Source organism: Rhinoraja longicauda, chromosome 13 (assembly GCF_053455715.1).
Source record: "Rhinoraja longicauda isolate Sanriku21f chromosome 13, sRhiLon1.1, whole genome shotgun sequence".
NCBI lineage: Eukaryota > Metazoa > Chordata > Chondrichthyes > Rajiformes > Arhynchobatidae > Rhinoraja > Rhinoraja longicauda.
The window spans coordinates 9,040,465-9,064,925 of record NC_135965.1 but is presented as its reverse complement, the minus strand read 5'-3'; the positions used below and the strand labels follow the sequence as shown (position 1 = coordinate 9,064,925).

The 24,461-nt window shown below is 40.7% G+C and overlaps 2 protein-coding genes across 5 annotated transcripts in view; one reads left to right on the top strand and one right to left on the bottom strand.

Annotated features, from left to right (window-relative positions):
- Window positions 1-20,395, top strand: part of ncbp2 (nuclear cap binding protein subunit 2) — a 31,757-nt gene extending 11,362 nt beyond the window's left edge. The window contains exons 2-5 of one of the 4 annotated variants that reach the window (XM_078410295.1): window positions 1,035-1,164; window positions 15,730-15,911; window positions 16,921-17,059; window positions 20,000-20,395. In XM_078410295.1, the coding sequence (XP_078266421.1) occupies window positions 1,132-1,164; window positions 15,730-15,911; window positions 16,921-17,059; window positions 20,000-20,098 (453 nt within the window). In that variant the 5' untranslated portion in view covers window positions 1,035-1,131 and the 3' untranslated portion in view covers window positions 20,099-20,395. Of the gene's footprint in view, window positions 1-1,034; window positions 1,165-3,767; window positions 5,426-12,479; window positions 12,663-15,729; window positions 15,912-16,920; window positions 17,060-19,999 lie in introns of those variants that run through there. The other 3 variants (XM_078410294.1, XM_078410296.1, XM_078410293.1) reach the window with 3 other exon arrangements.
- LOC144599430 (protein NCBP2AS2-like) lies at window positions 10,367-12,805 on the bottom strand. The gene has a single exon (XM_078410298.1). It carries the CDS (start codon window positions 12,029-12,031, stop codon window positions 11,759-11,761), a length of 273 nt encoding a protein of 90 aa, XP_078266424.1. The 5' UTR covers window positions 12,032-12,805; the 3' UTR covers window positions 10,367-11,758.
- Window positions 20,396-24,461: the final 4,066 nt, after the last annotated feature.

The window sequence follows — 24,461 nt, the reverse complement described above, 5'->3', positions numbered from 1 at the left end:
AGTATCTGTGCAGGTACCTGAATAATCACCATTGATTTTACAGCATACATTGCTTCTCTATCACAGTGAAGATTGGCACATTGGCACTTCTGGTAAAGCTTCCATCTTGTAACTCCAGTGACCTGGATTCCATCTAACAGCTGCTACTGTTTTTGAGGAGTTTGCACATTTTCCCGATGACTGTGTGGTTCATCTGGTTATTTCCAGTTGGTGGGTTAATTTGCCATGGTAAACTTTCACTTGTGTGTATTATGTGATAGAATATGAAGGAAAGTGAGGGAACTGTTGGGAACATAAAAATGGAATTAATGTAGAATTAGTGGAAATAGATGTTTTATGGTTAGTGGAGATGTGGTCAGCCAAGGAGCTTGTTTCCATTCCAATAATTCCATGACATTAAACATTTTAACTTAATTTTTAACATAATTTATTTTACCACAAGCTTATTCAAACGACAGATCCTATATCCAAAATCTAAGGACCAAGAACTTATTAATATTCACAGATATTGGATACAAAACTTAAATTCGAAAAAATATTTTCCTGGTTTTCCACTTCAAAAGCAATGACAGGGGCTTCAGGCTGGATCAGACAGAGGATGGAAATTAAGTAACAAAACTTAACGGCACGGTGGCGCAGCAGTAGAGTTGCTGCCTTACAGCGAATGCGGCGCCGGAGACTCAGGTTCGATCCTGACTACGGGCGCCGTCTGTACGGAGTTTGTATGTTCTCCCCGTGACCTGCGTGGGTTTTCTCCGAGATCTTCGGTTTCCTCCCACACTCCAAAGACGTACAGGTATGTAGGTTAATTGACTGGGTAAATGTAAAAATTGTCCCGTGTGTGTGTAGGATAGTGTTAATGTGCGGGGATCGCTGGGCGGCGCGGACTCGGTGGGCCGAAGGGCCTGTTTCCGCGCTGTATCTCTAAATCTAAAAAAACAGGAGACGTGTTCTTTTTGGTTTATTGATTTTGGACATTGGACCTATATATTAAATTAATCATCATTAAAATTTTATATTTACTATTTTTCTAGTGACTGTTTTGGATGGAGCCCAAGGTAATGTGGCTGGCTTTTGGGCTGTTCAGGATACTATGGTGTTTGGCTCCACAAACAGGCTATATACACCCTGATGAATTTTTTCAGTCTCCGGAGGTTATGGCAGGTAAAATATCTACTTGATTTTGCTTTCTACTCATACAAAGCATTCTTTGTTGTAAATATTAGTTTTGTTTCCTTCTGGAAGTAAACTCCATGTGTTATTGAAGCTTAATAATGCTTTAGATCTGAATCATTGTGTATAATAAGCAAATGTCATTATTCATGCTTAAACCCCTAGCTGCTAAGACTAACAATTCTCACCTCTGGGGCAATGTTCATTGGAGATCTCAACTGATGATGGAGTCCAAAATCAAGCACCTTAATTACTATGTCATTCTTTATTCCAATATTTTTTACTTGCTCTCAATTCAAGTATCATAGTTTATATAATTAACCAAAACGTAATCCAGGCATAACATATATTGATTAGTTTTCATGTACCGAAGAACAGTTTGCCTTTGAAATTGCAAGTTGCCGCAAGATATGCTTAGGATAGATTAAAGTAATTACAATAAGAAATCAAACAGGCAATGGATGAATACTCCTTCGTTCATTCATCCTTTCCCACCCAAACCAACCCTTCTCCAGGTCCATTTACACCAGCTGCTGAATATGCAATAATGGCAGACTTTGTAGCTTAGGGTCAAAATCTTAATTCAAATTTACATCATATAAGTTTTTTAATAGATGTTACAATAAAATAATAAAATGTTGGTATATCCTTAATTTGTCAGAGAATGTAATTGGTTTATTAAGTTCAGCATTTAACATTACTTTGTGAATCTTAGTGTCCTTGGATAACATTATTAATACCTCAGCCTCCATAGAGTTCTGCTTCAACAGAGTGATTCAGCTGTAAATACTGATCCGACAGATTAGGAAACCAAAGCATTTGTCAGCAGTCAATAAGTTATTAATCAAGCTAAATGCCTATAAAACAAACCTATTTGAGGCTTGGAGATGAGGTAGCCATTAAAGTAGTAGTCTGCTTCATTTTCTACTGTGGCAAGTTGTGGTAATGTTTAAGGAATTAAATCAATTTTGATCCAGTGACATTTAGGAGCAGAAGTAGGCCATTCAGCCACTCAATTAGCTCATACTGTTCTGAATATAATTTAGACTCCAGAAACACACAAACTCCCTGAAACCTTTTACCCCATTGTTTGTCAATAAGGTTTAGGACTTTATTCCTTGGAGCATAGGAGATTAAGGGTTGATTTTATAGAGGTCATAAAATTATGAGGGTTGTGGAATCAACAAGTAAGTTGTTCAGGCACATAAAATAACAAATTTTAAAAGACTCAAAAGTCAAAAGTGTTTAATTGTCATCTGCACTGGGAATGGAACAATGGAATTCTTACTTGCTGCAGCTTTCCTGGCCCATTAAACAAAAGCACAACCAATAAATATAAATAAATTGTCAGTTATATTAAGTAACCAAACCATAAAGTGCAAGCCAAAGTAAGTGGTGCAACCTATAAAAACTCCATAGTGATTAATTGCTGAGGTAGGTTGTGGATAAGGTTATGCAGTGTGATTCAAGAGTCCAATGTTAGAGAGGCAAAAGCTGTTCTTGAACTTGGAGATAGTGGTTCTTAGGCTTCTGTACCTTCTTCCCAATAGAAGCAACCAATAGAATAGACAGTGTGGCCTGGATAATATTAGCTGCCTTTTTGAGGACAGGTTTAGAGGGATATGTGTCAAACATGCGGAAGTGTGTAATTAGCACTAGCTTAGATGGGCACATTGGATGGTACGGACGAGTTGGGCTGAAAGCCACGTTTCTGTGCTGTATGACTCTATGACTCCAATCTATCAGCCTCTACTTTAAAAACATTCAGAAATTGACCCTTCAGCACCTTTTGAGTTAGTGCGTTTCGAAGATTCTCAATTCTCTGAGAGAAAACAAATTATTTGACTTCTATCGCAAATGGCAATCCTTTTGAGATTCTTCCACAAGCCAAAATATCCTCTCCATACCGATGCTGTCAAGAACCCTCAAGAACTTGTATGTTTCAATTGTATGCCCTTCAGTCTTCCATTGACTTCATGTGAAGCAAAGCCCATCCAACTCATTGCACAACCTGCCAAGTTTCTGGTAACAATCTATTAAACCCCTGAACTGCTCCTAATGATTTTACATCGTTCCTTAAATAAGAAGACCAATACTGTGCGGTTCTCCTGATGTGGAGTATGTAAATAAACATAAACACAAGGGCAGCAAAGACCCGGGGTTCAACCCTGTCTTTACAGAGTTTGGACATTCTCCCTGTGAATGTGTGGGTTTTCTCCGGGTGCTCCGGTTTCCTACCACATTCCAAAGACATACAGGTTGTAGATTAATTTGGCTTTGGTTTTTTAAAAATTGTAAATTGTCTTCGCTGGTCAGTGTGGACTCAGTGGGCCAAAGGGCCTGTTTCCGCGCTGTATCTCTAAGCTAATTTAAACTAAATAAGCACCCTACTTTTCTAATCAGTTCACCTTGCAAGAAACAATAACATCCGTTAGCATTCCTAATTACATGCTATAGCTGCCTGCTCGCCTTTTGTAAATAATGTATTACGGCATTCAGATCTCTCTCCATCTAGATCTTTCTGTGTGGTATAAATGACTATGTTGTATAAAGTCATTTATGTTCATTTCAAGCTCATTATGCTTTCTTTACAGGTGACATTTTGAACTTGAAAACCTTCCACCCTTGGGAATTCAATACTTGTTACCCCAGCAGGACAGTTCTTTTCCCATTGGTCACAGCAGGGTTTTCATTCACAATACTTAAAACGTTACAAAATTTTGGCCTCTTTGGCAACATCATAAACAGTTATACTTTGTTGGTTTTCCCCAGACTTTATTTGACGTGCCTATCCTTTATTTTGGACTACTCAGTATACCATTTAGCCTGTCTCTGGAATTTAGACCCATGGAATGCATTAACCCTGTTGAGTAGCTCTCATGTGATGTTGGTTTTTCACACCAGGACATTTTCAAATTCCATCGAAGCAGCTCTGTTTGCATTGCTGCTGTTGCTGGTGGCTACAGACACAAAGCAAACAAATGTGGCATCAGATGCTGGCAAAAAGAGCAGAAGGAAGAATAAATGTCTTATAGGGATTGTTTTAGTATCAGGATTTTTCAATAGGCCCACCTTCATTGTTTATGCATTAGTGCCTATGTTCCTGTGGCTTTCCCATGATCAGAAAGGCGCATTTCAGTTCAGTTTCAGAACAATTTTGAGCAATACTTTTGGCACTTTTTCATCTGTAATTGTACCCACTTTTACATTCATTATGGTAGATACATTATATTTTGACGCAATGTTTTCTGACATTCCCTGTTTTTTGAATACTGGAAATGCTATACATAAGCTCATTGCTAATCTAAGACGACATATAGCTTTAACTCCTCTCAATTTCATTGTGTACAACTTGAAATCAGAAAACCTTTCGACACATGGGAGTCATCCCTGGTTTACACATCTGACCGTGAATAGTCTTATGCTGTTTGGTACTCTTCATTTGTCAGCTGTTGTATCTGGTATCCAAATCATATTCAGCATATTTACCTGTGGGGCTAAAAGTCATGCTCCAAAGAGACAGCAATTTGAACAGAGATTATTGATGGTGTTTCCTGTTACACCTTTAATTACTGAATATTTAATTCTAGTTTATTTTGTTCCTGTTATCATTCTTTCTTTTTTCAGTCATCAGGAAGTACGGTTTCTTAGTCCACTTATTGTACCAGTTGTTCTTCACTGTGCTATAAAACATAAGATATCAAAATGGAAGATAGTTGGTGTTGTTTTTAACATCCTGTGTTCAGTATATTTTGGCTACCTACACCAGGGTGGACTGATTCCTTGTATTTCTTATTTAGAAAAAGCTCTCCATGTCAAGGATTCTGTAGTTAATCAGGAAGAATACATTTTGATATTTTATCACACTTATATGCCCCCTAGACATCTCCTGAATGTCAAATCAGATCAAGAATCTGTCAGAATCATTGATCTGGGTGGGTCTGATATTTCTGTGCTCAACAGCACAGTGAATAAATTACTTGACCCCTTTTCTTCTATTGACCACAACCGAATGAATATGTACATCATTGCACCTGGTACTGTTGAATACGTCTTTACTTTTTGTAACTTTCAGTGTAAATCTATTACATCCTTTTTCCCTCATTTGTCCATGGAAGATCCTCCTGATACGTCTAAACTTTTTTCTAAGGATATATTGATGCAGCTGAGTCTTTACATTTTCAAGGTGTATATAAAGGAAAATAATTCTAAAAAGTAAGGAAGTCTGCTTTATTTTTGAAGTTTACATACTGTCTGCTATTATGATGTATTTGTAAGATTTTGCAAATTTTCTGGAATTGCAGATGCTAGAAATCTGAAATAAAAATAAATCGTTAGATGAACTCAATATGTAGACAGCATATGTAGAAAAATAGTTAACATATCAGACTTCTAAACTGTTTGAGCATGATTTCCTCATGGCCATTGTATTATTAGTTAAATAGCAACGTACGGTCCAATGGTTTCTAATTAATTAATAATTTGACTTAATACCAAGAAATAATAATTTCATATTTATTTAATATGAAATTATCCAAGATTTCCAAATCACTGTTGTACATTTAGCCACAAGAATTTAATCAAATTACATGACGATTAAAAATATGATGATATTAATTGTAAAAATGAATCAATAGTCTCCAAAGGCACAAGAACAAGGACATCGTGGAAAATATCATGAAGACACAAGAACAGAAACCATAATAGAATAGATTTCACATTTTCTCCAGCCATGCATCACCCACTCTTCAGAACTTGTTTTTTTATGCAGTGACCACATCTTGTTACAGCATGGTGTTGATACCTCATGGCTCTAAGGATCATTGTTTGATCGTAACTTCATTTTTCTACTATAACACAAAAGTTGGGTTCCTGAGAAACTTTGTAGAAAATCTTGTTTTAATTACATTTGTGTCAATGGGGAAAAGTGGACCAGGCACTGGATAGTTTCAGACTCGTAATAATGAAGTTCTTTTCTCCATATGATTTTCAAAAGTAAAAGTTTTTTTAAGAGCAATAATTTATTTTAGTTCCTGCAAGCAAAAAATACAAAAGGCTGTATTGTATGTTGTTTACTGGATTATCATTGCACAGGTGTCAACCGAAATGAAATGATTGTCAATTTCAATGGCCACCTGCAGTGACATTGACAGATCGTGTTAAGAGGCAATGGTCCATGATTGGTGCGGGAGGTTACATGGTAATGGATTTTTTGACCCCTACACTGTATAAATACAAGACATATTTTTTTCTGTTTCGAAAGTCACTTTCAAAAGTAACTTTTAAGTGGTTCTCTAGTTCCCAATTGAAATCATATTATAACCAATTTGGACTGCTTAATGCAAATAATGTTCTCTAATTCACCACTCATGTTATATCCAATTCGTGTTATGGAAAAGATGTTTTTATAGGTTAATTGTTCAATGTTAATCACTTTAATGTGGGTAAATTGCAAGAAAAAAACAACATTTGCAAGGCTACAGTGAAATAAGACAAGGGAGAATGAAATTGATTGCTGTCTTGGCAGCCATCATGGATGTGATCAGCTGAATGTGTTTAAATAAATATGATAGTGGCTTGGGCAGAAAATTGGTGAAGGAACATGAAACAGTGGCAGATAAAGGTTATTTTTCATCTGGAACAAACTACCTCAGGGAGTGGTACTAGAATTGCTTTTAAAAAAAACCATTTTAATAATTTGGACTTTGGTGAACAGGGCAGTTTACAAATTTGCCGATGATAAAATTAGAAATCTGGTGAACCATGCGCGGTACACAAATAAACATAAAGGGGAACTAAGAGAGCAGGGGAATGAATGGTAAAATGGCCAAATGGATTTCCTCTGGGTGCTCCAGTTTCCACCAAATCCCAGCTAGTTTAATCAACTACTGTAAATTATCCATAATGCAGCTAAATGACGGAATCATTAGTGTAGTTGTTGGATGTTGCAGAACTACAGGGGAATAAAACGAGGAGGAATGGGTTGATTGGTTTCCAGCAAAGTAATCCAATTGAGACTGAATAGGCTCATCTGCATCTTAATACATGTTAACAAATTATTCTTAAGTTTCCACTATTTCCTGTATCTTAGTTATCTACACCCCTAAATTATGAAATCCCCCAAAAGATTTTCTTCTCTTCTTTTATATTACATATACAAAACCTTCTTATTCGCTCAGTCTGCCTGAACCTACCTGATCTTCCAGTTCCGAAGCACTTTAATTCTCCTTCCCATTCCCACAGACCTTTCTGTCCTAGGTATCCTCCATTGGTATCCAGCATCTCATATTTCACTTGGGCAGTTTACAGCCCAGTGGTATGAATATTGATTTCTCTAACTTCAGGTAGCATCGGCATTTCCTTTCTCTCTATCCCTCCCCCATCCAAGTCGCACTAGCCTCTTGTTTTCACCCAACAGCTAACACAAAAAAGCTGGAGTAACTCAGTGGGACAAGCAGCATCTTTGAAAGAGCCGTGGTTTTCCAGGGAAATTGGACACGGTTCGGAAAAAGAGGGAGATATACAATAAATATAAGCGGCAGGGAGTAAATGAGGTTCTTGAGGAATATAAAGAATGTAAAAGGAATCTTAAGAAGGAAATTAGAAAAGCGAAAAAAAGATATGAGGCTGCTTTGGCAAGTAATGTAAAAGTAAACCCCAAGGGGTTCTACAGATATGTCAATAGCAAAAGGATAGTGAGGGATACAATTGGTCCATTAGAGAGTCAGAGTGGTCAGCTATGTGCTGAGCCGGAAGAAATGGGGGAGATATTAAACAATTTCTTTTCTTCGGTATTTACCGAGGAGAAGGATATTGAATTATGTGAGGTAAGCGAAACAAGTAGAGTAGTGATGGAAATTAGGAGGATTAAAGAAGAGGAGGTACGGATACTTTTGAAAAATATAAAAGTGGATAAGTCTCCAGGTCCTGATAGGATATTCCCTAGGACATTGAGGGAAGTTAGTGCAGAAATAGCAGGGGCTATGACGGAAATATTTCAAACGTCATTAGAAACGGGGATGGTGCCGGAAGATTGGCGCATTGCGCATGTTGTGCCCTTGTTTAAAAAAGGTTCTAAAAGTAAACCTAGCAATTATAGACCTATTAGTTTGACGTCTGTGGTGGGAAAATTAATGGAAAAGATACTTAGGGACAATATATATAATTATGTGGATAATCAAGGCCTGATTAGAAACAGTCAACATGGATTTGTGCCTGGAAGGTCATGTTTGACTAATCTTCTTGAATTTTTTGAAGAGGTTACCAGGGAAATTGATAAGGGCAAGGCTGTGGATGTTGTCTATATGGACTTCAGTAAGGCATTTGACAAGGTTCCACATGGAAGGTTGATTAAGAAGGTTAAATCGTTGGGTATTAATAGTGAGGTTGCAAGATGGATTCAACAATGGCTGAATGGGAGATACCAGAGGGTAACGGTTGACAATTGTATGTCAGGTTGGAGGCCAGTGTCTAGTGGAGTACCCCAAGGATCTGTGTTGGGTCCACTGTTGTTTGTCATTTACATTAATGATCTGGATGATGGTGTGGCAAATTGGATTAGTAAATATGCAGATGATACTAAGATAGGTGGAGTAGTTGATAGTGAGGTAGATTTTCAAAGTCTACAGAGAGACTTGGGCCTTTTGGAAGGGTGGGCTGAAAGATGGCAGATGGAGTTTAATGCTGATAAGTGTGAGGTGCTGCATTTTGGTAGGACAAATCAAAATAGGACGTACAGGGTAAATGGTAGGGAATTGAGGAATGCAGTGGAACAGAGGGATCTGGGAATAACTGTGCATTGTTCCCTGAAGGTGGAATCTCATGTGGATAGGGTGGTGAAGAAGGCGTTTGGTATGCTTGCCTTTATAAATCAGAGCATTGAGTATAGAAGTTGGGATGTAATGTTAAAATTGTACAGGGCATTGGTGAGGCCGAATCTGGAGTATGGTGTGCAGTTCTGGTCGCCAAATTATAGGAAGGATGTCGACAAAATGGAGAGGGTACAGAGGAGATTTACTAGAATGTTGCCTGGGTTTCAGCACTTAGGCTACAGAGAGAGGTTGAACAGGTTGGGTCTTTATTCTTTGGAGCGTAGAAGGTTGAGGGGGGACTTGATAGAGGTTTTTAAAATTTTGAGAGGGACGGACAGAGTTGACGTGGGTAGGCTTTTCCCTTTGAGAGTGGGGAAGATTCCAACAAGGGGACATAGCTTCAGAATTGAGGGACAAATGTTTAGGGGTAACATGAGGGGGAACTTCTTTACTCAGAGGGTGGTGGCTGTATGGAATGGGCTTCCGGTGGAAGTGGTGGAGGCTGGCTCGATTTTATTAATGACTTAGACGAAGGGATTAAAAGTACCATTAGAAATTTGCAGATGATACTAAGTTGGGGGGTAGTGTGAATTGTGAGGAAGATGCAATAAGGCTGCAGGGTGACTTGGACAGGTTGTGTGAGTGGGCGGATACATGGCAGATGCAGTTTAATGTAGATAAGTGTGAGGTTATTCACTTTGGAAGTAAGAATAGAAAGGCAGATTATTATCTGAATGGTGTCAAGTTAGGAGGAGGGGGAGTTCAACGAGATCTGGGTGTCCTAGTGCATCAGTCAATGAAAGGAAGCATGCAGGTTCAGCAGGCAGTGAAGAAAGCCAATGGAATGTTGGCCTTCGTAACAAGAGGAGTTGAGTATAGGAGCAAAGAGGTCCTTCTACAGTTGTACCGGGCCCTGGTGAGACCGCACCTGGAGTACTGTGTGCAGTTTTGGTCTCCAAATTTGAGGAAGGATATTCTTGCTATGGAGGGCGTGCAGCGTAGGTTCACTAGGTTAATTCCCGGAATGGCGGGACTGTCGTATGTTGAAAGGCTGGAGCGATTGGGCTTGTATACACTGGAATTTAGAAGGATGAGGGGGGATCTTATTGAAACATATAAGATAATTAGGGGATTGGACACATTAGAGGCAGATAACATGTTCCCAATGTTGGGGGAGTCCAGAACAAGGGGCCACAGTTTGAGAATAAGGGGTAGGCCATTTAGAACGGAGATGAGGAAGAACTTTTTCAGTCAGAGGGTGGTGAAGGTGTGGAATTCTCTGCCTCAGAAGGCAGTGGAGGCCAGTTCGTTGGATGCTTTCAAGAGAGAGCTGGATAGAGCTCTTAAGGATAGCGGAGTGAGGGGGTATGGGGAGAAGGCAGGAACGGGGTACTGATTGAGAGTGATCAGCCATGATCGCATTGAATGGCGGTGCTGGCTCGAAGGGCTGAATGGCCTACTCCTGCACCTATTGTCTATTGTCTATTATTTAAGAGTAAATTGGATAAGTATATGGATACGAGGGGATTAGAGGGTTATGGTCTGAGTGCAGGTAGATGAGACTAGGTCAGGGAGAATGGTCGGCGTGGACTGGTAGGGCTGGACAGGCCTGTTTCCATGCTGTAGTTGTTATATTATATTATATAGAAAGGGAATGGGTGACGTTTCAGGTCGAGACCCTTCTTCAGACTGGTGAAACAGCTCATGGCCTGTTTCCTTTATCATCGTTATTTTTTTTTCTTCATATCTTTCATTCGTTGCTCTTTATCTCTCTACATCATCGTCTATATCTCTTGTTTCCCATATCCCTAACCAGTCTGAAGGTCTCGACCCGAAACGTCACCCATTCCATCTCTCCAGAGATTCTGCCTGTCCCGCTGAGTTATTCCAGCTTTTTGCATCTACCTACTTCTTCAAGAAAGCTTTTTGGTTCCGCACTATAATATCATTGCCAAAGAATGAGCCAGATAAAGAAATATTAGGCTTAATCTTATTATTTATCAATGCCATAAATTACTTTTGGCCATTTTTACTGAAATCAATGGCATTACACAAAAACAAGACCATTCATGTTAATTCCTCACTAACAAACAGAATGATCTTGCAGTAAAGATCAAGAATAGGTGCACAACTTTATCAAATAAATTTAGTAGCAGTAGTATTCAGTATACGATATATATAAACACACACGATTGTCTTCGCACATCACAGACATTCTGATTGGTAGGTTAATTATGCACTGTAAACAGCCCCAACTGTAAATTAGTTGTAGAATCAGAAAGGAAGCTGATGCTGATAGGGTGAAGAATGCTGTGATTATAGGTTTAGTGTCACTGGATCAATACAGTAGGCCAAAAAGCATGTTTATTTCTTCCAATTGCCTGTTCAATAGTCATTTTAAGTTGTCATTATTCAAGCTTCAGTATATTCAAGTACATTTTCAATCACATTTTAAACAATACAGGCAAGCAAGGTGGGAGGCCAACACATTGTCCCCCAGGAAAGTCGTCATGTGAAATAGTTTGGCCTGGTATATGATTTCGACCTTATCCTCAATTCGACCTTATCCACAATTCGACCTTATCCTCAATTCGACCTTATCCTCAATTCGACAAGCCGCGCAGTGAAAGTTGGACACCGAGATCTGTGCAGTCATGTTCCCGAGTCTGTCCTTCCGAGACCAGTTTCTTGCTCTGCCTCGCAACAGAAACGTTTTCCATGATGTCCTTGTTCCAGCTCCAGCTGCCGACTCTAGATCTCGGTTAGACACCGGGTTACTTCTGTTTCATCTGCGCGGCGGCGTCCATCAGTGCGTTTTTGAGGCGTGTCGCCCTCTGGGCCAGAGTGCCGAGGCTGCGGGCCAGCGGGCCCTGGCTGAGGGCGCTGGAGCGGCCGAGCCGCTCGGCCGCCTCCTGGCCGCCCAGCTGCAGCCGTGTGATGGCGTAGGCCGTGAGCTGGGCCGCCTTGCGGATCGTCCGAGTCTCCGACAGCTTCTCCACCAGCTGCGCGTTGTGGACCAGTGTCAGCAGCAGCCTTCGCAGGACCATGGCCGACCGTGAAGCAGCGCCAGCGGCCTCGTCGGCACCGCCCACTCAATGAATCGCCAGGCTGGGAGACCACGGAGACCCGCTCGATGGCTCCGTCAACACCAGCACCGGTCACACGCTGATGGGTGGAGCCCAGCGTATCCGCTTTAAAATCTATTCCTGGCGGTTTTCTGTTTACAACAACGACTATAAAATGAGTACGTGATAATGATTTAAACACGTCTGTGATTGTTTTTAAAGAACCACATCACCCTGACCACATAGTGTACGGTGTTTACATATTCTGTTGTGCTGCTGCAAGTGTGTTTAATTGTTATATCTGGGACATAGACCAATAAAACACGCTTCAAACGTTTTGTTCATCTGGGGCATATAACAATAAAACGCTCTTGAAAGTGCCCGAGCAGATAAGTACCCGGAACGGCAAGTCGGGGCTCGGTGATCAGCCGGACATCTTTGGTGGGGACCGGCTTCCTGCAGCGCGGGTCTTCGCCAGTAGATTGTGTTTTCCTTGGTGGCCGCGCTGTCCCTCTCTCCTTCCCTCCCGGCCGGAGTGATGGCAGCGTTGCTGAACGCTCTCAACAGCGATTCTCACGTGGAGCTGAGCCAGTACCGGGACCAGCACTTTCGGGTAACGAGTCCTCGGTATTTCCCGCCATCGCCTCGCTCCCCGGCCGAGGACCTTCCCCATCCCGGCCACGGAATAACGGCGGAGCTCAGCAAGAGTTCCCATCCAGAGTGCCACGAATCTCTGGAGTTTTCCCACCCTTAAGAGTCGTAGCGGCTGAATCATTGAACGTAGAGTGTAGGAAGGAACTACAGATGCTGGTTTACACCAAAGATACTAAAATACCAAGATAGACCACTCGACTGAAAGCCGTAGTAGGGCATGGGTAAATTTCAGCGCCATTTTAGTAGGCAGATTCTGTGTGCTGGACTGGGCAGTGTTCACAACTCTGCGATTTCTTCGTATATAAAATGTTTGCAAACAATTATTTTTGTTCAACTTCTTGGATAAGTTGATAGTTGAAATTTATAACTATTTCTTGAAGAGTTGCTGCTTCGTGATCTTTAAACTTTGGATGTTACTGATTGAATATTTGCACTATAGATCCACTGTCTATCTGGCTAATTGATCATATTTAATGAACTGTTCTTTGCTTTCTCTGTTAATTTTAATTTCACCTCCACGAGCTGTATCTATTTTTGTTTTATTTTTAACAGTCAGGGAAGCAGAGATTAGGCATTTGCAAACAATAGAACTCTACTGTATCCACAATAAGACATTTAACTTAATACTTAGAGCCAAGAAAATTTCAATTGGTGAATTGATTAGTTAAAAACCCTTGACAGACACTAAAATGACCAATGCTGCCTGAAATGGTACAGAAGCATGAATCTAATTCAAATAGACACAGTCTTGGAATTAATCAGGCAGCATCTCTGGAGAAAAAGGATGGGTGATGTTTCAGGTTGGGACCCTTCTTCAGAAAAAGGGTGTAGGTGAAGAGCTAGTATAAATCAGGACCTGATCTTTTCATTGGTTAGCTGATATACAAAACAGTGCAACCCTGTATATCTCGCACACGAAATGATGTAAATTTTACCATGAGTGACAGAAATAAAAAGTGTTATCCTTGTTTATGAAGTTCATTTTTGAAAGATGTAAAATTGAAGGGGGTTGGTGCAATATACTGCTTACCCACAAATGTGTCGTTATGAGATATTCACATTTGAAAAATTCATAAATCACAAAAAAAAACAAGAAGGTGCCTATCGATTTATTCACAAAATGCTGGAGTAACTCAGCAGGTCAGGCAGCATCTCGGGAGAGAAGGAATGGGTGACTAATTAGATAGTTCCTCTGACCCTCCCTTCCCCTCCTCCTTCCCAGATCTCCCTCTATCTTCCTGTCTCCACCTATATCCTTCCTTTGTCCCGCCCCCCTGACATCAGTCTGAAGAAGGGTCTCGACCCAAAACGTCACCCATTCCTTCTCTCCCGAGATGCTGCCTGACCTGCTGAGTTACTCCAGCATTTTGTGAATAAATCGATTTGTAACAGCATCTGCAGTTATTTTCTTATAAGAAGGTGCCTATGTTATTTGACCAACTTATCGGTTGAATTTAAATATGAAATTTTTACAGGTTGTAGGGTAATGGGTAAGGATCGTCTTAATGCATGTAACTCATTTTTCACAAAAGTTAGGGTTAGCACTATATTGCACCAACCCCCTCAATTATATGTTACATTCAAAACTAAACTATGGTGGTAATGTACATTATTCATGTCCAAAGCTAGCACCTCTATCAGTGTAGGTATGTATGCATTACATTTTATTACACTAATATAGAATGAAAAGAATGAAAAAATATCTTGACATGTTTTCATAGTTATTTTATTCACAATATTAGGATTTCTGGAAATAAGTTTGATGTCACTGATTGCAAATGTATATGGGTAGGCTCTAATGAAATGTATGTGAGAGAACAGTGATCATGATAGGGCAAACCATGTGCTGAGAAGTGTGCGCATGACTGATTATATATAGATAGATAGATAGATAGATATAGAGAGAGATTGAAAGAAAAAGGTTGCTAAACAAATAATTAGAGGAAATCACAAGAAAGAAACTAGAGATATGTATGTGTGTATATGTATATATATATACATGTGTATATATGTATGTGTGTTAAATTTGTGCAGAGTGTGTTTGAGCAATACAAGGGAAACTGCACAAGAGGGGGCTAGGGAGGAAGGATGGGAGGGAAATGGGCAGAAACAGTAAGAAATAATAAATTCAGAGAAATTAAGCACGGGGAAAATATTTAAAAATTAAAAATAACAACAAAATGTGAGTTGATAGATGAGATATATTCTGCATTTTAATGGTTTCATCACACATACTGTTCCCCCACAACACTGATCACACTGCGAGAGGCAGAGCGAACGGCTGTTTTTTGCCTACTAAAATGGCGGCCGTTCCGCTCCTTTGCGTACTATACTTCAGTATAGGCGATTTCAACGGAGTGGTCCATCTTGTTACTCTAGTATCTTTGGTTTACACTGAATATTGATACAAAATGCTGGAGCAACAGCGGGACAGGCAGCATCTCTGGAGAGAAGCACCAAGGATGCTGCCTGTCCCGCTGAGTTACTCCAGCATTTTGTGTCTGCATTGAATGTAGAGTTACATTCTAAAATGGGACACGTCTGTCTTGGTGCAGATTTTTCCAGACCATCAGATGGAATTAATATCCCCAACATGTATTTTTATGAAGAAGGGTCTCGAACTGAAACGTCACCTTCTCTCCAGAGATGCTGCCTGGCCTGCTACCATTGATTACATTTCTGGTGTTCTTTCGAACATGTGTTTGCCCACACATTTGAAAACTGGCCAGGAATGCAGGGGAAATCTAAAGTCCTACAACTGATTTGGACAACCATTTGTAAGTGTAGAAAATTCTATTTCAGGAGGGCACTTGGTACGTCTAGAAGTGACCAGCTTTCATTTTGGCAACTGGCCCACTTATTGCAGAGATTTGCCCTGGGATGTTATGATCTGAAATTTGTTTGCATGGTATTTGGATCTTGTGGGAGAGCAGAATTGTGAATTTATTTCCCTGGTAGCGATCTATTGTGCAAATGATTTTTTGTTCCATGTGTCCTGACTTAAATTTTGTTTCTTTGTTCTTAAGGGAAGCCGATATGAGCAGGACAAACTGTTGAGATATAGCTGTACTCTCTATGTTGGGAATCTATCATTTTACACAACTGAAGAACAGATCTATGAACTCTTCTCAAAAAGTGGAGATGTCAAAAGAATCATCATGGGCCTGGATAAAATCAAGAAAACGTCATGTGGATTCTGTTTTGTGGAGTATCTTTTTGTTTGTGACCAAGATAAAAATTTTTATCGTCTCTGAAACAACCACTATTAAAAAGTATGAGAGTTTTTACAGAGGCATTGATTCAATTGAACTTGTGTAAGAGTGTTGGTTCTGGTTCATGTGGTATTGGGATAAAAACTGGAAAAGACCTACAGCATGGCAAGTCTTTCTGTACTTCATTAAGATAATATTTTATTAGGAAACTAATTCTATATCATTCACCTTGCATCTGTATCCCTTTAATATACACCTAGCAAAAATCTATTGATTTAAAATTATCCCAAACCAACTTTGTAATACTCTTATACATCGGTGAGACCAAACGTAGACTGGGCAGTTGTTTTGCTGAACACCTTCACTCAGTCCACCTGGACCCACCTGATCTCCCATCAGGTAGCCAAACATTTTAATTTTCCTTCCTATTCCCACATTTACCTTTCTGTTCTAGGCCTCCATTGTCGGAGTGAGGCTAAATGCAAATTGGAGGAACAGCATCTCATATTTCACTTGGGCAGCTTACAATCCAGTGGTATGAATATTGATTTCTCTAACTTCAAGTAATCTCTGCTTCCCTCTCTCTCCATCCCTCCCCCACCCAAGTCACACCAGCTTCTCATTCTCACCTAGCAAACAACTAATAGCGTTTCCTTTATCATTGTTACTTTTTTGCATATCTTTCATTTGTTTGTTCTATTTCTCTCCACTCTATCTCTTGTTTCCCTTTACCCTCTCCCCCGACTTGTCTGAAGAAGGGTCTCAACCCGAAATGTCACCTATTCGTTCTCTCCAGAGATGTTGCTTATCCCGCTGTTACTCCAGCATTTGTGACTATCTTTTATATTAGCACTTTGTTCAAAAAAAGAATTATTATATTCCCGCATTAACATTCTTTTGTACATAAGAAACAGTTCATCCAAAACATGACAAAATTAGTTGCTATTGTTTCTGTAACTTAATGCACGAGTTTGAGAGATGATTTATCCTTCATGGATTACTTAGATTTTACACGCGTGGAGACTCTGAACATTGCATGAGGTTTATTAATGGAACACGTTTGGATGACCGCATTATCAGGACAGATTGGGACACTGGCTTCAAAGACGGAAGGCAGTTTGGTCGAGGAAAATCTGGTGGTCAGGTATGTGGTTTGTATTTGATACTTGATGGTTTTGAGAAATGACACTAAAGTTAAATCTTAAGGATTCAAGTACAGACACTGCTGGAGTAACTCAACGGGTCAAGCAGCATCTTTGGAGAACATGGAATGGCTACTTTCCGGGTCAAAACTGTCCTTCAGACTGATGGGGAGGGGGGGTGTGTAGAAGCTGGACAGGAGATGGGAACGGCCCAAAGCCTGATCGGCAGATATAAGGGGAGTTTTGATTAGCAGGTGGATGGACAAAGGCCAGAGATGAAAAGAGAATAGGTCATGAAATAGGGATAGAAGAGGTGTGAAATGTGAAGCCAGAGGAAGAGATATAGGTGGAAATAGGAATGGGTGAATGGGGACAGGATTGTGGGAGAAATGGGTGTGCATCCAGGTGGGCCACAAGGGGGTGGGGGGAAGGGTTAGTTACCTTCAATTGGAGAATTCAACTTCATGTATCTTATATCCTTATCTCATCACTAGAGCCAGGATTTTGCCATAAGTGCCATAAGTGTTTTTTCGTGCCTTTTTTTGATGATTTCAACAAGATAATGCCTTTTTCACGATCGAGTGCCTAAATCAGCCTTTTTTTGCCGTGTTAATGTAACTTACAAGAAAATTTCCACCACTGGGGTGAAACCAGGGGCGCCACCATCGATCGTTTATTCGTAGGTAGTGGACGAGGCCCCAGTCTTTTGCAGTCAGGCTGTAAGTGGGTGTTAAGTGGTGATTGGAGAGGGGTGGGTGGGGAAGAGTCGAGTCTTTTCAGGCTGTGAGTAGGTGTGAAGTGTTGTTTGGGGAGGGGGTACCAGGGTTAAGTTTCTGTTTATCGAACCTGCAGTAGAACTCTTTCAGGTCGTTGGTCAGCTGACGATTGTCCAAGGAGCTGGTGATTTCTTACAAGCCCTTCCACACTGAAGAAGAGTCATTAGCTGAGAACTTGCTCCTCAACTCAGAGTACCTTTCCTTGGCAGCTCTGATTCCTCTTCTCAGCTTGTACTTGGCATGCCTGTAGAGGTCTGCATCCCCGCTCATGTAGGATCTACAGCTGCAAGCGTCAAAATGCCTAAAGTCAAGTCAACACTTTGTAAAAAACGGAACGATTTGGTGACAGTGTACCGACCGGAGTGATATATTCTCCACAGCCAAATGTGTGCTGTTTTACAAAGCATGTGAGAAAGCGGCAAATCATGATAAGAAATATTTCATCTCCCAGCATGTACATACAGCTAAACACAGGTCGGCGGCAGAGAAATTGAAGGTGGGAAATACGCAAGCTTGTCTCCTACTGCTAGATCCAGTCGCAAATCTGAGTTTTCGAGTGATCTGTACAAGGCATTCATTGATGCTAGAATTCCATTGTGGAAATTGGAAAACAACTCTGAGGTTTTTTAGAGAAACACACAGAGGAACATATACCGAGCGAGTCATCATTATGGAAAAATTATGTTGACAGCAACTTCAACATTGTTGTGTAGAAAATTAGAGATGAAGTTGCATGCAGCAAAATATGGATCTCAATAGATGAAACAACCTATGCTGTGGGGAGATATGTTGCCAATGTGGTCATCGGTACACTGGAGGCAGGTCAACAATCAAAGGAGTATATCGACATGAATATAGAGTCTGCAGCTTGTTTTGGCTATGCACCAGTGATCTCAGCTGGGGTAGAAAGAAGTTTCTCAGGACTGAAGCATATTCTGTCTGGCAGACGGCATAGTTTAATACCAGATAATTTCAAAAAAATGCTAGTAATTATGTGCAACCAGGTAACTTTGGTCATTTAATGTAGTATACCTATAAAATTATCATTTTTAACCATATTTTGGTGGTGGAAATACATGCCTTTTATGCCTTGTTTTGTGAATAAATGCCTTTTTCGTGCCTTTTTTGTAATTTTATTATGCCTATTTTAGCACCTAAACATTTTAGGTTTTTAGCGCCTAAACATCCTGGGTGTACTCATCAGCATTTATTCTTTTCATCTCTGGCCTTTGTCCAACCACCTGCAAATCAACCCCCTCTCACATGTATCCTATCACTTGCCAGACGTTGTCTTTCTCCACCTCTTCTAGCTTTCTCCCCACTACTGCAATCAGTCTGAAGGGCCTTGACCTGAAAAGTTGCTTATCCGGGTTGTTCAATGATGTTGTCTGATCCGCTGAGTTACTCCAGCACTGCCTTTTTTTGTAAATCATTACCTACAGTTCCTTGTCTGCAGGATTCAACTATAGTCTTGTAGTAATAGTGAATGAAAAATGTGATTATAGTTGTTTATAATATAACTTCAATAAATGCAGTTAAAGATTCATCATGAAAAGGTGCTGAAAATCCAAAAGTTAAAATTTGTCACAATGTTGTGAGATGCCAAAGTTTGTCCTTATCCCAGGCCAAACCAAAACCTTGCTTTTATAGACTGGTCATTGCATCAAAAAATCAGATTCCTGAAAATGAATATCAATGCAAACCTGGTGCTTGGAATATTCAACAGGTCAGGCAGCATGTGCATAGGAAGAGGCAGATCTGCTCAGAAATATCTGCCTCTCCAAAACCCAAATTATCCCTTTTGCACCAGTCTCCAGTGATTAATTTGCTTTAAAAAGAAAAGCAGTGGTTGTTTGTTGGTCCTATCTTATCCTGTATTGTACATCAGTTTTGTGCAGGTGCAAATTTGTAACGTATTCTACTGTTGCTGACAATTTTTGCTGTGGGCAGCATTGAATTTTATACAATGACGGAAAAGCACTAGGCAAATATTGCAGTGTCTGCTGGTTAAGGCATAAGAGCGCATTTGTAAATATTCTTACTTGATTTGACATGAACTAGTACACTAAATGTCTTAAGTAGTACAAAGAAGACAAGGAAGAATTAATAAATTATACTGTTGATAATCAATGTACAGCATTATATACTTCATTTATTTCCATGCAGGTACGTGATGAATACAGGACAGATTACGATGCAGGCCGAGGTGGGTTTGGAAAACTAGTCCAGATGCAGAGAGTTCCAGAGCCAAGACAGAAATTCTAGAGTCTTCATGGAAGCCTACCCATTCAATGACTTGCCTCTTGCGTTGTTCATTTTCTTGGACGTCCACTTTCCTCAGTGAAACCAGCTTACTTTTTTTAAATTCCTGAATTGTAATGTTTAAATCGAGCCGAATAAAATGTTAAACTGATGACCGTGCAAATTGGTGAAATCTTAACACGAGGTATCAAAACCTGTGAAGATCTAGCTTTTTGTTATTACATGCAAACGTACAAGTTTCCACCCTTGTACCAGTGACCCTTGGTTTTAGTGCTGAGAGGGTTGTTGAGACCATTTCAGGGGATTCATTTTTTTAACTGTGGATAACTAGGTATCACAGTTTTAGATCATAATAAAAGATGAACTATTTATTAGCTGTGCTGAAAAAATATGTAGGTGATAGGGAATTTAATTACATTTACTGAATGCTTTGGTAATTAACATGCTCGTCTATTTAAGATCGAAAGCAATGCAACATTTGGAAATAACACTAACTTTGTCTTTCTAATCACAAAATGCTGGAGTAACTCAGCAGGTCAGGCAGCATCTCAGGAGAGAAGGAATGGGTGACGTTTCGGGTCGAGTCTCGAGTACCTTCGATTTGTACCAGCATCTGCAGTTATTTTCTTACATTGTCTTTCTAATCACATCATCTATACATTTTTTTGAACTGAACAGTGTCACGGACATTGGATGGACTTTAGTGTTCGGAAGTATTATGTTTTGCAGTTTCAATTATTTTAACCAGTATTATAACATTTACACAGAAATTATAACAATTTTTGGATCAATTTACTGGAGAACAATGGAGGTTACAAGCAAGTGATTTTAGTTTAGTTTAGATACGGCATGAATTCAGGCCCTTTGGCCCACCATGTCCATGCTGACCAACAATCATCTGTACACTAATTCTATCCTACACACTAGGGACAATTTACAGGAGCCAATTAACCTAAAAACCTACAGGTCTTTGAATTTGAGGAAATCCAAGTACCCAGAGAAAACCCACAGTCACAGGGAGAACATACGAACTCGGGTTAGACAGCACCCGTAGTCTGTATTGAACCCGGGTCTCTGATGCTGTAAGGCAGCAACTCTACTGCTGTGCCACCCTAGAATTTACTGAGCTTTTGGTGATATGTTAACTCAAAGACTGTTAGCTACATAACACTGGGCCAGTGCAATTTTTACTTTGTGGGAGAAAGCCGTGGCCTGCCTGCAAATGGCATTCATGAAACATTGTTAGACTGTGGCAAAGAGCTGACCTCCGTGGAAAGAAAATTTGTTCTATTCTAACAAATAGGTTGCATGTTTACAAGAGAGAAAATTCAATTAAATTAATTTGAATTTAATAGCAGTGTCCAATTCCCAACCATTTTTCAAAATTGTTTAAAGGTAACAGGAAGGTGTTTTTGAATGCTCAGAGAATTTATGCCAAAATATATAGTGGTAAAACAATGCTTTATTTAAATACTTAATCAGAACACTGTAACCTCACTCAGTTAAATACTATACAATTAACCAATTAGTCTACACTGAGAAAGATACCAAGGTGAGCATGGTCACACGACTCACTAAGATTCAATTTTGCTGTTGTAAGCAGTTAGCATCATGGAGTGACTGTTCCTTGTAGATGTACGAAAAGATAGACAATAGTGGTGCAGCCATGTGTAGTGAGACTTTTGAGGTGACGGCCATATGGAGGTGATGTACGAGGCTTTTGCTTAGGGGCGAGAGTTTTTTTTGTAAATCATCTGCGGTTTAGTGCTGTAAAGATGGCAGTTAGGGCAGTGATATGCTCATTTAGGATGTCAGGGAGACTTGTAGTGTCCAAGGACTATACATGTGGGAGATTGTCCAGATGCAGCTCCTTACAGATTGCGTTGGGGAACTGGAGCAGCAGCTGGACAACCTTTGGTTCATTTGGGAGACTGATAATGTCATAGATAGGAATTACAGTGAGGTAATCACGCTAGGATATGGACAGAAAGTAGATGTGTGACCATCAGGAAAGGGCATAGGCAGGGAAAGCAGGAATCCCCTGTGGCCATTCCCCTCAAAAGCAGGTACACTGGGGTGGATGGCGGGGGGAGGGAGGACCTCAAGGGTAATCTCTCTGAGGCATGTGCTAATGAGGGTAAGAACAGGAAGCTAGGACAAGTGAATTTGTGGCTTTGGAGTTGGGGTAAGGATTCAGATTTGTGGACCTTTGGGATCTCTTCTGAGGCAGAGGTGACCCGCACAAAAGGGATGGGTTGTACCTGAAGTGGAGGGGAACTAATATCTTGGCAGGCAGGTTTGCGAGTGCTACTTGGAAGGTTAAAAATAGGGGGCGGAATCCAATACTGGCATAAGGTAAGAAGGCAATGAAAGCATATTCAGTAGACAGAATGAGCAGTGAGTGAGGCAGGACCGTTGGATTAAGTTGCATTATTACCAATGCATGAGGCCTGACGAGCAAGGCAGATGAACTCTGGGTGTGGATAGGTATGCAACATTTTGAGTTTAATTTATTGTCATGTGTACCAAGGTACAGTGAAAAGCTTTTGATGCGTGCTAACCAGTCAGTGGAAAGACAATACATAATTGCAAGCGAGCCGTCCACAGTGCACTTGATAGGGGGAATAGAGGAGAACGGCAAATAATTGCTTTTATTTTGAATATTAAATTCAGGAGTGCTATTTGATGTGCAAAACATTTTATTTCCACAGGTAGACTTGAACAGGTTTCATTCATGCAGTATCCCTGTGCATCTTGAACCAACTCCACAGAAAACATCAGTCCATGATTTGAAAATGAATGTTGTCAATTTACAGCCTTGATACTGTTTTGGTACAGATCTTGATACTGTTTTTTTCTATCAAGGGTAGAAGGACATTATAGTCATTACGGAAACCTGACTAAGGGAGGGACAGGACTGGCAGCTAATGTTCCAGGGCACACGTGGTACAGATGGAATAGAGGTGGGGGTAAAAGGATGGAGAGTTGCTTTACTGGGTCATAAGATCATAAGTGATAGGAGTAGAATTGGGCCATTCGGCCCATCAAGTCTACAACTCCATTCAATCATGGCTGATCTATCTCCCTCTTAACGCCCTTTTCCCCATAACCTGACATCTATACTAATCACGAATCTATCTCTGCCTTAAAAATATCCACTGACTCAGCAAACCTGCTCGCCAGGATGTTGGTATCCTCGGGTTGAGGTCACCCCTGCCCCAATGATCCAGAAATCTAAATCTCTGCCCCTGCACCAACTACTCAGCCATACATTTCCCCTATCTTCCTGTTCTTACCTTCACTAGCACGGGGTACTGGAAGCAATCCTGAAATCACTACCCTGGAGGTCCTGCTTTTCAGTCTTTTACCCAATTCCTTAAACTCATGTTGCAGAACCTCCTTCCTCTTCCTACCTATATCGTTTGTGCCAACATGCACAACAACCACCGGCTGCTCCCCCTCCCTCTCAAGGATGCTCTGCTGCTGCTCCAAGACGTCCTGGCGCCAGGGAGGCAGCACACCATCCTGGTGTCTCGACTGTTGCCGCAGAATCTCGTCCGCACCTCTGACTATCGAATCGCCCACCACTATGGCTCTGCCTGATGTCACTCTGCCCCGTTGAGCCTCACACCAGGGTTGGAGTCACAGCCCTGGTCGCTGCTCAAACATGACGTGTCGTCCGCCCGACAGCTCCCATGAAGGTGTACCTGATTCCAATAGGTAGAGCCACTGGGGGCTCCTGCACTCTATGCTTACTTCTCTTTCTCATCGTCACACACCTTCGCTCTTCTTGTATCCTTGGTATGATAAATAATTGTTTACAAACAGTTTTATTCCATAAGTAGTAGAAACAAAGAACTGCAGATGCTGGTTAATACACAAAAGGACACAAAGTGCTGGTGTAGATCAGGTCAGGCACAACTCTGGAAAACAGGGATAGGTGACATTTCGGGTCGAGACCCTTCAGACTGTCTAGAACTGGGCCTGAAATCCATGTGAGTTGACATCCCCAATCTGCTGGCGGCTTGGGGAGAGGACTGGTGGGTTTGTCTATTTGGATAGGGTGGTGAAGAAGGGTTTTGATAAATTGGCCTTCATCAGTCAGGATATTGAATATACAAGTTGGGACATTAAGTTACAGTTGTACAAGACGTTGGTGAGGCCACATTTGGAGCACTGTGTTCAATTATGGTCACCCTGCTTTCGGCAAGATGATATTAACCTGGAAAGTGCGCAGAGATTTATGAGCATATTGTCAGGATTTGAGGGTCTGAGCTATGGGTAAAGGCTGGACAGGCTAGGAACTTATTCCTTGGAGTGCAGGAGGCTGAGGGGTGACCTTATAGAGGTGTATAATATCATGAGG